This window comes from Rhyacophila brunnea, unplaced genomic scaffold (genome assembly GCF_057557595.1).
Source record: "Rhyacophila brunnea isolate RB1 unplaced genomic scaffold, BYU_Rbru_1.0 scaffold_248, whole genome shotgun sequence".
Taxonomy (NCBI): domain Eukaryota; kingdom Metazoa; phylum Arthropoda; class Insecta; order Trichoptera; family Rhyacophilidae; genus Rhyacophila; species Rhyacophila brunnea.
The window spans coordinates 44,642-56,803 of NW_028232913.1; the positions used below are offsets into that span (position 1 = coordinate 44,642).

Consider the following 12,162-nt stretch of genomic DNA (forward strand, 5'->3'; position numbering starts at 1 on the left):
TATTACGATACAATACGGATATATAGATAGATTAGGTAGGTGCGGTGTCAATCGGCGGCGGTGGCTCGAGTGAGAATCTGCCGAAATTTTTTTTTTTTACCGCTTGCCATCGCTGTGTAGAGCGAACGGCGCGCGGCTTTGCGGGTCGCGTGATGCGGCGCACGTCTCCCGCTACGGGCGCACCGCACGCCATCACAAAATAGAGCTTTGGATATCCCTGAGTGAGCTTTCTTCAAAGGACCGTCCGTCGATTCAGATCGACGCGCATCTTTCGCACAGTTAATTTTCAACACTACCACATCTCGCCATGTCTGGTCGCGGAAAAGGCGGTAAAGTCAAGGGAAAGGCAAAGTCTCGTTCGAATCGCGCCGGACTCCAGTTCCCCGTCGGTCGCATACACAGACTCCTGCGCAAGGGAAACTACGCCGAGAGGGTGGGCGCTGGTGCGCCGGTGTACCTGGCCGCCGTCATGGAATACCTCGCCGCCGAAGTACTCGAGTTGGCGGGAAACGCGGCCCGCGACAACAAGAAGACCAGGATCATCCCTCGTCATTTGCAGCTCGCCATCCGCAACGACGAGGAGCTGAACAAGCTGCTCTCCGGTGTCACCATCGCCCAGGGAGGAGTGCTGCCCAACATCCAGGCGGTGCTCTTGCCCAAGAAGACTGAGAAGAAGGCGTAAAAAAAAATAAATAAAAAAAAAAAAATCGTATCTTCTATGATTACATGCAATAATCCATCTATCGTCGTACAAAAGGCCCTTTTCAGGGCCGCCATTTTTATTCAAATCCGACTGGTAGCGAACGTGTCGAGCTCGTTATTGTTGCTTATAAAATTGATTGAAATAATTATTCATCGAAAGTAGGTAGTATTCAAATTGTTATTATTATAGGTATTAATTAGCAATGAATGCGCACAGAGAGAACTGTCCATATTACAATAAATGTTCTGGAAATTCAAAATTTGAAAATACATCTAAAATAAGTAAGTAGGTAGGTAGGTATATAATTTCGTAGTAATTAATGAGGAGATAGAGATGCGATGTGTCGATCTCTTGTTTGTTTAAACTACTCGTATGGTGTGGCGGTTTCAGTTTTAAATAGTTTTGTAGGATAATGATTGTGATATATGTATTTATATAGGTGAGGAGCATCTATTGATTATATCTATATAACGTGTTTAGCGACATTATTATAATTAATTAATTAATTAATTAATTGTGGTAGATGGACGGCGAGATAATATGACAAGGTATGGATGGTGGTGGACTGACGGATAGAAAACGCGTTTTGATAAGAGATTGGTGCGTTTTCTAAAATAATAGGTAATATAAGGAGGCTGTTTAATTAATATTATGTGGGTAGATATTATTTAATGAATCTCGCCTCACACACAACGCACTACGTACGCAGCGTTGCGTTATTATTAGATGGTGAGTATATTTTATCTAATCAACTGCTTAATTGATCAATTACATACAACAAACGCAATATTACTAACAAACCTATTTTTATCCAAAAATAGTGGAACACGCAGGATGATAATAATATATTATACTTGGATAAATAGGTATATATAAATATATTATTATAGGCACATAACGGCCGATCGCTCGCTCACGGTTGCGTAAACATTCGAATGTCAAAAAATTTGCGGCCCTGAAAAGGGCCTTTTGCGATAGGTATGATAAATATTATTTTTTTTTTTTTAATTCTTAAGCGCGTTCGCCGCGGATTCGTCTCGCCAGCTGGATATCTTTGGGCATGATGGTGACGCGTTTGGCGTGGATGGCGCAAAGGTTCGTGTCCTCGAATAGACCGACGAGGTACGCCTCGCTGGCCTCCTGCAGCGCCATGACGGCCGAGCTCTGGAAGCGCAGATCGGTCTTGAAATCTTGAGCGATCTCGCGCACCAGTCGCTGGAAGGGCAGCTTGCGGATGAGGAGCTCAGTGCTCTTCTGATAACGGCGGATCTCACGGAGAGCGACCGTACCGGGCCTGTAACGATGGGGCTTCTTCACGCCCCCTGTGGCCGGCGCGCTTTTCCTCGCGGCCTTCGTGGCGAGCTGTTTGCGGGGAGCTTTTCCACCGGTGGATTTTCGGGCAGTCTGCTTGGTACGAGCCATGTCTTCTTCTTCAAAGTAGTAGGTTCTGAAACGAGCGTTCAACGAGAAGTGTGCACGCGATCCCGCAGACGGGGTGACTATATAGAGAGATCCGCTCGCTGCGATTGGTCGATGCGGTCGCCTTCGGCTGAACAGTGGGGGTGATCATTTTTGTCGGCGTATCGTTTTGAGGTCGAAATATTGCCTGAAAGTTAATTTTTTTTGAAAATATCTCTTTTTATTCTATTCCGCAATTATTAATTATAGCCGTTATCTTTATTGCGCACTCGCTTTGCGCGAAATGCGCAGCGCTGGGCGTGGTTGCGCCGCGACGCGCCAGAGCGAGACGCACTCGCCCGCGCCTTGATTTCGCAAGGAAGCGAGCGAGACGTCGCATACGCGCGAGACGAGCGTCTATAAAAGAGACGTCGCAGGGAGCAAAATTTTCACTTCAAGATTCCCCTGCAAAGCCTTCATAGCGGAGACGCCTGTCAACACCAAAACCTCCATCATGAGCAAAATACCGTCGCTCGTGGGGTTATTGGCTCCAGAGTGCCACCGACAAGTGGACGATAACATCAAGACAGACCTGCTGAACATCCGTGTACTGAGGAGGAAGCTGAGGGCCGCGGACTTCGCGTACATCTACGGCTTCCTCGCCCTTGCCTACGGGATTCAGCCGCATGACTCTCTTCCTGACCTGCAGAAGCAACGCGATTCTCAGGACAAGAAGAGGAGGAACAAAAACATATCGAATTACCAGAGGGTCCTCGAAGAGATCAACGCCATGGACTCGGGACTACTCAAGCCTTTCTCGGAAGAGGAAGACGAGGAGTACGAAGACTTGGATTATGATGACTCCGACTTCTTCCTAGACACCGATGATGCCGACGACTATAGCGGCAAACTCGTTCACTCCATGGATGCTGTAAAACCCACCAAAGCCCCCGCCTCGGCCAAGGCCAGGGCTGCCGCCCCAGCCACAGCCAAGGACCCGGTCTCGAGTGGGAAACCAGTCTCCACCGCCCACGAACAGATGGACACCACGCCAGCGGCCACATCTGTATCGCTTCCAAACCCAGATCACCGCACAGCAGCGCCGGAAAAGCCCGCCGTAACCGGCAAGCCTAACCCTACCGCCGCCACGCAGAAACCCACAGCAGATCCCCGCGCATCCGCGCCAGTAAAACCCGCCGACGCCGGCAAGCCAGACGCACCGAAGAGTTACGCAGCAGCGGCCAAGCCCTCAACGGACAAGGACGTAGCCCGCGTAGAACACGGAAAAAAAGCGACCAAAAGACAAGCAACCGACCGGGCAGACCAAAAAGCGGCCAAGAAACCCGCCACGGTCTCGCCGAAGAAACCGGACATGCCTAACATTAACCAGCCGGCATGCTCGAAGAAGACAACAATCCCCGGAAAAAATTCAAGAGGCAACGCGCCCTCGAAGAATCCGGCCAAGAGGAACTTGGACCGCACGGGAGCACAGAAAATCCCTCCGATTGTCCTTCACGACAAAAAGGCTTACAGGGACAACATGAAGCTGCTGGAAGAGGCAGGAATATGTGTCTCTGAAGCCAAAAATGTCAAGAAGGGGATTATACTAACGATCTCAGAAATAGAAGAATACAGACAAGCAGTAAAATTACTAGACAGCAAGGGCATTGAGTTCCATTCCTACAACCTATTTGGGGACAAACCCCTCAAAGTGGTGCTCAGGGGAGTCCCAGAAGAAACGGCCGCCGAAGAAATTCGCGCCGAGCTTGTGGAACTGGGATTCACCATCAAGAGCGCGTATCGGATGACTCAAGGCCACTCAAGAACTCAGATACCGCTAATCCTGGTGGACGTAGAGAGAACCAGCGACGCCAAAGACATCTACCGACTTGAAAAAATCTTTGGACTATCTATAAAGGTGGAGCCACTACGCAGGAGGACGACGGACGGACAGTGCCATCGCTGCCAAGGCTTCGGCCACGCCGCTTCCTGCTGCCATGCCAGACCAATGTGCGTCCGTTGTGCAGGCGATCACCTCACAGCTGACTGCAAGAAACCCAATACCACAGATCCTGCGACATGCGCCAACTGTGGAGGCCCTCATCCGGCCAACTACAGGGGATGCCCGAGGCACCCAAAACACGCCCGATACGGATACACAGAAGCAGATAAACGACAAGCGGAAAGGACCCAAGACAGATACTCGTTCAGGCCTGCCTGGAAGACCACCCAGGAAAAACCTAAACCAGAGGAGATAAAGGACATGATAAATGCTTTAAAAAACACTATCGACACGGCCAACAACATGATATCAAAACTGACAGAATTAAACTAATCTCGACAAGACCTGAAAGCCCAATAATCAAGACCAGAAGACGATGAGGAAACGAGAAGAAGACGAATTATTATACATCTGATTTTATACATCTAAGCCATCCTACAAAACTCAAATAAGACATGACATCCAATTAGTAGCTAAACCGCTACACGGAGCAGACTTCCATCATACGCCATAATATAGATGAAAGGGATAGGGGGCATAGCCCCGGCACCCTACACGCCAAGCATACCAAAAGAAAAAAAGCAAAATTTTATAATTCGTCTAGCGGCCGCAGTGAGCGCATCGCATCGTTTCGATTTTTGACATCATCCACTTTTTGACACTCATACAAGATGACCGGTCGCGGTAAAGGAGGAAAGGGATTGGGAAAAGGGGGCGCCAAGCGTCACAGGAAGGTTCTTCGCGATAACATCCAGGGCATCACGAAGCCTGCGATCCGTCGTCTGGCTCGTCGCGGCGGAGTCAAGCGCATATCTGGCTTGATTTACGAAGAGACCCGAGGAGTCCTGAAGGTGTTCCTCGAGAACGTCATCAGGGACGCCGTCACCTACACGGAGCACGCGAAGAGGAAGACCGTCACCGCCATGGACGTCGTGTACGCCCTGAAGAGACAGGGTCGCACCCTGTACGGTTTCGGCGGCTAAGCTGGCCAATATAATGCCTTTCATCGTATCGTCTCGTCTAGATACAATACAGACTGACTACGCATAATGATGGATGAGTGGGTTGGTTTTTATGCTACGCCCGCTTAACTATTATTATGTGAATATATCTATCTACTCACATACAAACGGCCCTTTTCAGGGCCACCATGTCTATTTCGTTCGATCCGTTTGCATTCGTATAGTATCGCAGTAATAATGCATGCAGCTGTTGTTCGGTTAGGTTAGGTTTGATTTGATTACGTTAGGTTAGGTTTGATTTGATTTGATTTGATTAGGTTAGGTTTGATTTGGTTAGGTTAGGTTTGTTCGGTTAGGCTAGGTTTGATTTGGTTAGGTTAGGTTTGTTCGGTTAGGTTGGGTTTGATTTGATTTGATTAGGTTAGGTTTATTCGGTTAGGTTAGGTTTGATTTGGTTAGGTTAGGTTAGGTTTGTTCGGTTAGGTTGGGTTTGATTTGATTTGATTAGGTTAGGTTTATTCGGTTAGGTTAGGTTTGATTTGGTTAGGTTAGGTTTGTTCGGTTATGTTGGGTTTGATTTGGTTAGGTTAGGTTTGTTCGGTTAGGTTGGGTTTGATTTGGTTAGGTTAGGTTAGGTTTGTTCGGTTAGGTTAGGTTTGATTTGGTTAGGTTAGGTTTGTTCGGTTAGGTTGGGTTTGATTTGATTAGGTTAGGTTTGATTTGATTAGGTTAGGTTAGGTTTGTTCGGTTAGGTTAGGTTTGATTTGGTTAGGTTAGGTTTGTTCGGTTAGGTTGGGTTTGATTTGATTAGGTTAGGTTTGTTCGGTTAGGCTAGGTTTGATTTGATTAGGTTAGGTTTGTTCGGTTAGGTTGGGTTTGATTTGATTAGGTTAGGTTTGTTCGGTTAGGCTAGGTTTGATTTGATTAGGTTAGGTTTGTTCGGTTAGGTTAGGTTTGATTTGATTAGGTTAGGTTTGTTCGGTTAGGTTAGGTTTGTTAACCGACTGACCCGACGTTGGCTTAATTGTGTTAAATGCCCCGATCAGTCTTTGAACGTTTTGTGTTTTCTGTCTACTTTTTTCATATATAAAATCGTTTTTTCAATTAATATTTGATAATAAAGAAATCCCGAATCCCGAGAAAAGATCGGAATTTCCCGAAATTTTTAAAATTCCCGTCGGGTAATTCCCGAAACCCAACTCTAGTCACAACTACATTATCTGAAGTCTGAACATAATTAATTTCATATTTGAACGAATAATGGAATTTTAAAAATTTCGGGAAATTCCGATCTTTTCTCGGGATTCGGGATTTCTTTATTATCAAATATTAATTGAAAAAACGATTTTATATATGAAAAAAGTAGACAGAAAACACAAAACGTTCAAAGACTGATCGGGGCATTTAACACAATTAAGCCAACGTCGGGTCAGTCGGTTAACAAACCTAACCTAACCGAACAAACCTAACCTAATCAAATCAAACCTAACCTAACCGAACAAACCTAACCTAATCAAATCAAACCTAGCCTAACCGAACAAACCTAACCTAATCAAATCAAACCCAACCTAACCGAACAAACCTAACCTAACCAAATCAAACCTAACCTAACCGAACAAACCTAACCTAACCTAACCAAATCAAACCCAACCTAACCGAACAAACCTAACCTAACCAAATCAAACCTAACCTAACCGAACAAACCTAACCTAACCAAATCAAACCTAACCTAACCGAACAAACCTAACCTAATTAAATCAAACCTAACCTAACTCAAAATCAACCAACCAAACCACCAAAATTTTATTTTGAATTTCGTGTTGATTTAAAATTTTACCTAGGTAGGTGAGTGAGTGCAATTTGCGTATTGATACGTGCTCGATATCATTCGACACCTGAATTGTGTTGGTAGCCCTGAAAAGGGCTTTTGTTTCAATAAAATGCGAGCGAACGCGTATTATTCATCTCCATCTCTATCCTCATTCATCTCGTCTATTGTCGTCGTCGTCGTCATCCACCCGAGATACCCCCCCTTCCCGGGCTGCCGTCGTCGCATCATCGTCATCGTGATGATTAGATTAGATTCGATCACGGCGTCTTACTTCTTCGCAGCGGCTTTCTTCGCGGCGGGCTTCTTCGCAGCGGCCTTCTTGGGCTTTGGCGCCTTCGGCTTCTTCGTGGGCGGCTTGGCGGACTTTTTCGCCTTGGTCGGCGTCTTGGGCTTGGCGGCCTTCTTGGCGGCGGGGGCGGCCTTCTTGGGAGAGGCAGCTTTCTTGGCGGCTGCGGCCGATCTGGCCGCGGTTTCAAGAGGGGCCGACGACTTTCTCATGGCGGTCGCGGGCTTCTTCTTTGCGGCTGCCGCCGAAGACTTGCCTCCGCCGGCTGCGGCGCCCTTCTTCTCCTTGGATGAGGCGGGGCGCGATTTCTTCGCGGCGGGCTTCTTACCGGAGGTGGAGCCGCCCGCCGATTTGGCCTTGCCGGCTTCCAGTTTGAACGAACCGGAGGCCCCCTTGCCCTTGGTCTGCACTAGGGCGCCGGATTCGACGGCACCCTTCAGGTATTTCTTGATGAAGGGCGCCAGCTTGTCGGCGTCCACCTTGTAGTTGGCCGAGATGTATTTTTTTATCGCCTGCAGGGAGGATCCGGCGCGCTCTTTCAGCTCTTTGATGGCGCTGTTGACCATCTCAGAGGTCTTGGGATGCGTCGGCTTGACCTTGGGCTTCTTCGCGGCTTTGCCTGCTGCCGATTTCTTCGCAGGGGTAGAGGGCACCGGCGAAGCGGTGACGGGTGCTGCTGTATCTGCCATCTTTGCGTTATTCGATTGATTGAATAATAGAATGAAATATAATATTAAATTATATTGTATCGCGGCGTATATTCTGCTTGCTTGCTTGCTATCTATCTGTACGATGCGCTAGAGTGAAACGACTCGAACGGCTCGCGGATTGTATACGGCGAGAGCGAGACGGGTGCCGCAGTACCGATGTGCGAACGCCGCTCTCAGAGATGATGTCCGTCTAGATCGGCGATTTTAGTCACGAATTGCACCGGCATTTTTGCTTCGATCTCTCGATATTTTTCAATTTTTCGCGGCCGCCGCCCTAGCGAGGGGGCTCAGGGGCGGGCGGTCGCGCCGCCCACCGATCTGTCTGTCGTTTCAAAGCGGGCGAATGGTCGCGAGTCTGTCCTCGGGCTCGCGGGATGCGTTTCAAATTGGAATTGTGTCCGCGCGCGCACATAACGTGTCGGGAAAATGGCCGTAGATTCGTTAAGAATTATCAGATTCCAACGATCGAGCCTTCGTCCGGCGCGTCGATATACCTCCTCGCGGTTGCGATCGGCCGCGGGCCCCTGGCGCCCCCACGGGCGTCGCGATCCGCCCCCGAGTCGGCCGGAGTTAGCACAAGACGATCGCGGCATACAAACATTACTCGTATCGGGCGAAGACGACGGCGGCGGCCCCGCGGTGCTCGATGCAGTCCGCAGTGTTCACGAAGGAGCAGCAGGCGACGATGGTGCATGGTATTGTGCACGATGGTAAATAAAGAAGCACGACATGAGAATAGAATGTTCAATTCGAATAATTACTTACCTAACAATGGATTGCGATAGGTACGGCGCGATCGGTCGCTCGCTCGCTCACTGCGCCTCCCTCCCTCCCTCCCTCCCGCGATAGATAGATATCGTAAATAAATAGTTATAATCAATTAATTAATTAATTAAATAATTAATTAAATAATTAAATATGATAATATAATATTATGAGTGTGTTTAATATGACCGATGCAAAGCATACTGGCATGTAACAACGCACATATGAGAGTAGAAAACCATAGCAGCCGAAATCGACAACCATAACCATAAGTGCGAGACCGAAACACGAATTACTAATGTCATTGTTACTATTAAGTACCTATATGAAATCAAATATGAAGACATTGGACACTGGAAGGATTATTTTAAGATATCGATCGGGGGGGGGGGGATTCGGAATAAACTATTCCCGAAATTATGTGTCATGTACGTACGTACGTACGTACCAAAAAATCTATCGTACAATGCAAAATTATCCGATTCGCATTATTTATGTATCGCAGGTCCATCCGTTGAAGGATCGATGAAAATCCTCCACGCACAGACGATAATCGAGATAACAAACAGATGTGTAATATTATGTACCTAAATCTAATGTGATATTTTCTTTTTCAGATGCACGCACGCATGCATTCACCTAAGATGTATGGATAATATTATCAATAGTATAATGATGACTTATTGTTCTACTTACTGACTTACTTAGGTGGGTACTGTTGTACTTAATAATAATAAAATAATATTCACAGATAGATTGATTCTTATTATTTTCCTATCAAATCATCCTTCGTGGCGGGCTTAGTTAGTTATCTAGTCTAGTTTATAATATGGTGTTGGATAATGATATAATTATAAGCGCAGATACAAGATAATTATTGTAACAAATATTCGTATTATTATTATTACAATAGGTAGGCAGTCAGTCGATTTATTTATTTTTCCTGCTTGGCATAATATTAATAGCGATAATGAGACTAGCGAAACATGCGATTCGATCAATTCGATTTGAAAATATTGGCGGCCCTTAAAAGGGCCTTTGCTGGTTTTTTTTCTTCTTTCTTCATTTTCATGGACTTCACTTGGAGCTGGTGTATTTGGTGACTGCCTTTGTTCCTTCGCTGACGGCGTGCTTGGCGAGCTCTCCGGGCAGAAGGAGCCTGACGGCGGTCTGGATCTCCCTGCTGGTGATGGTGGAGCGCTTGTTGTAGTGGGCGAGGCGCGACGCTTCGGCGGCGATCCTCTCGAAGATGTCGTTGACGAAGCTGTTCATGATGCTCATCGCCTTACTGGAGATTCCGGTGTCGGGGTGCACCTGCTTGAGCACCTTGTAGATGTAGATTGCGTAACTCTCCTTCCTCCTCCTCTTTGTCTTCTTCTTGTCTCCCTTGGAGATGTTCTTCTGGGCTTTGCCGGATTTCTTGGCGGCCTTTCCGCTAGTCTTGGGCGGCATGATGATCGGCGATGGGTATTACGATACAATACGGATATATAGATAGATTAGGTAGGTGCGGTGTCAATCGGCGGCGGTGGCTCGAGTGAGAATCTGCCGAAATTTTTTTTTTTTACCGCTTGCCATCGCTGTGTAGAGCGAACGGCGCGCGGCTTTGCGGGTCGCGTGATGCGGCGCACGTCTCCCGCTACGGGCGCACCGCACGCCATCACAAAATAGAGCTTTGGATATACCAGAAGACAATTTTCTATCAAATACCACGGAATCAAATCTTCCATCAGACGCATTAAAGCTGGAGTTCCCCAAGGATCGGTACTAGCCCCCATCCTATACAACCTCTACACCAGAGACATACCCATCCCAAGCAATACCTCCGCAAGATCCTGTATAGTCGCTCAATACGCAGACGACACCGCCATACTAGCTAGATCTATCCAACTCAACCAGGCCACTAAATTAGTTCAACTAGCAGCTAACCAAATAGTTAAATGGTGCGACAAGTGGCGCATCAAACTAAATGCCAGCAAAAGCGAGGCAATTATCTTCAGACATAGGGGCGATAGGCTCTGCAAAATCAGAAATCAACTCGTCATGAGCAAAAAACTAATCCCGTGGTCAACCACGGTCAAATACTTAGGACTTCACTTAGATAAGAATCTTACATTCTTTAAACACATCAACTCAAAAGACAGAGAAGCTAGAATAGTAAAAGCCAGACTAACCCCAATGCTAGGTAGGCGCAGCAAAGTCTCCATGAGAGGCAAACTGCTATTACATACAGCAATAATTAGACCCATCATGACCTACGCTTGCCCCATCTGGGCTCACGGCAGCCCAAACCTCATCAAGAAGCTGCAAGTAGTTCAAAACATAGTCCTAAGATCGATTACAGGCGCCCCAAACTACGTCCGCAATAAAATACTACATAGAGACCTAGAAATGGAAACGCTAGAAGAGCACATAGGAAAACTAGCGATAAAATTCTACGCGTCAATGGATAATCATCCAAACGCTATAATCAAAAATCTCAACGACTACGACGAGAATACAGTCATGGACCATGACAGACCCAGGTCCTTCCTTAGGAGAATAAAGGCAGGACCCAGCATAAACAAAAACAAAAACAAACAACTACGACGCAGGAACAGATAATAAATATAACAAATATATAACAAATATAAAAATGCCACTTATGATTACAGATACAGATCCAAAGCTGCCCCTCTCTGTCGTCTCGAACTGCCGCGAACCGCCCTCAAAACTCTGAGCCGAGCGTCAAATGGCACAGCCCACACAGATGGATGACTAGAGAGTAGCAGCCCAAGACTCGTACTAGATGACTCCTCTCTCGAAGCATAGACCGCAACCTTTTCCTTCTTCTTACTAACCTGTTCTTTTTATAATAAAGCTTACAGATACAAATCACAGCGGCGGGGTTTTTGGCCGGGAGAGTCTCACAAACACTCCCGGAGTTTTTCACCCCGCCGCGGCTCAAATTTTGATGAGCAATCATGATGGGCCTAACATCCCAAAACGAGTGGTTATCGTTTTTCTATTCTTCTTTCTTCGACTTCACTCGCTTGGACTGGTGTGGTGTATGCCTCGGAACGAGCATGACTGGCCTCCTGAGATGGCGTGCTGGCAAGCCCGCTAAAACTGGATGGGACGTAAGCTGGCGCGGCGGACTCTCAACGATGAACTCCGCCCCGTGCATGATTCCGATGTCCCGATGCTACACTCAAACTCCTCCTCCTCTGGCGTCTTCAATCAAACAAGAAGGCAATACCGCCGTTGGCCTTTGGCGGTTGATGATCGGCTGATGGGCAATAACTCGGACGGTGAAGACGGTGGTCCGGGCTGTGGCTCGAATGAGAATGCTAAACGAACATATCCATTACTAGTTAAAAACTTTTTCTCATTTTTAACTAAGATTAAAAATTAAAATTAAATTCATTATTAAAACAACACCCCTTGCCATATAGAGGATCTCAAAACCTCACCCGAGTCTCCTCAAGACCCGAACGGGTCTCTTCAAGACCCCGTAATAAACGGG

The 12,162-nt window shown here is 47.0% G+C and overlaps 4 protein-coding genes across 4 annotated transcripts; 2 read left to right on the forward strand and 2 right to left on the reverse strand.

Annotated features, from left to right (window-relative positions):
• The first annotated feature begins 307 nt into the window (after window positions 1-307).
• On the forward strand, window positions 308-698 carry LOC147068824 (histone H2A). Its single transcript, XM_085951732.1, has one exon. It carries the CDS (start codon window positions 308-310, stop codon window positions 680-682), a length of 375 nt encoding a protein of 124 aa, XP_085807858.1. The 3' UTR covers window positions 683-698.
• Window positions 699-1,714: 1,016 nt separating this feature from the next.
• LOC147068825 (histone H3) lies at window positions 1,715-2,125 on the reverse strand. The gene has a single exon (XM_085951743.1). The coding sequence runs from the start codon at window positions 2,123-2,125 to the stop codon at window positions 1,715-1,717; it is 411 nt and encodes a 136-aa protein (XP_085807869.1).
• Window positions 2,126-4,774: 2,649 nt separating this feature from the next.
• On the forward strand, window positions 4,775-5,086 carry LOC147068826 (histone H4). The gene has a single exon (XM_085951744.1). It carries the CDS (start codon window positions 4,775-4,777, stop codon window positions 5,084-5,086), a length of 312 nt encoding a protein of 103 aa, XP_085807870.1.
• Window positions 5,087-9,734: 4,648 nt separating this feature from the next.
• Window positions 9,735-10,109, reverse strand: LOC147068827 (histone H2B-like). Its single transcript, XM_085951745.1, has one exon. The coding sequence runs from the start codon at window positions 10,107-10,109 to the stop codon at window positions 9,735-9,737; it is 375 nt and encodes a 124-aa protein (XP_085807871.1).
• Window positions 10,110-12,162: the final 2,053 nt, after the last annotated feature.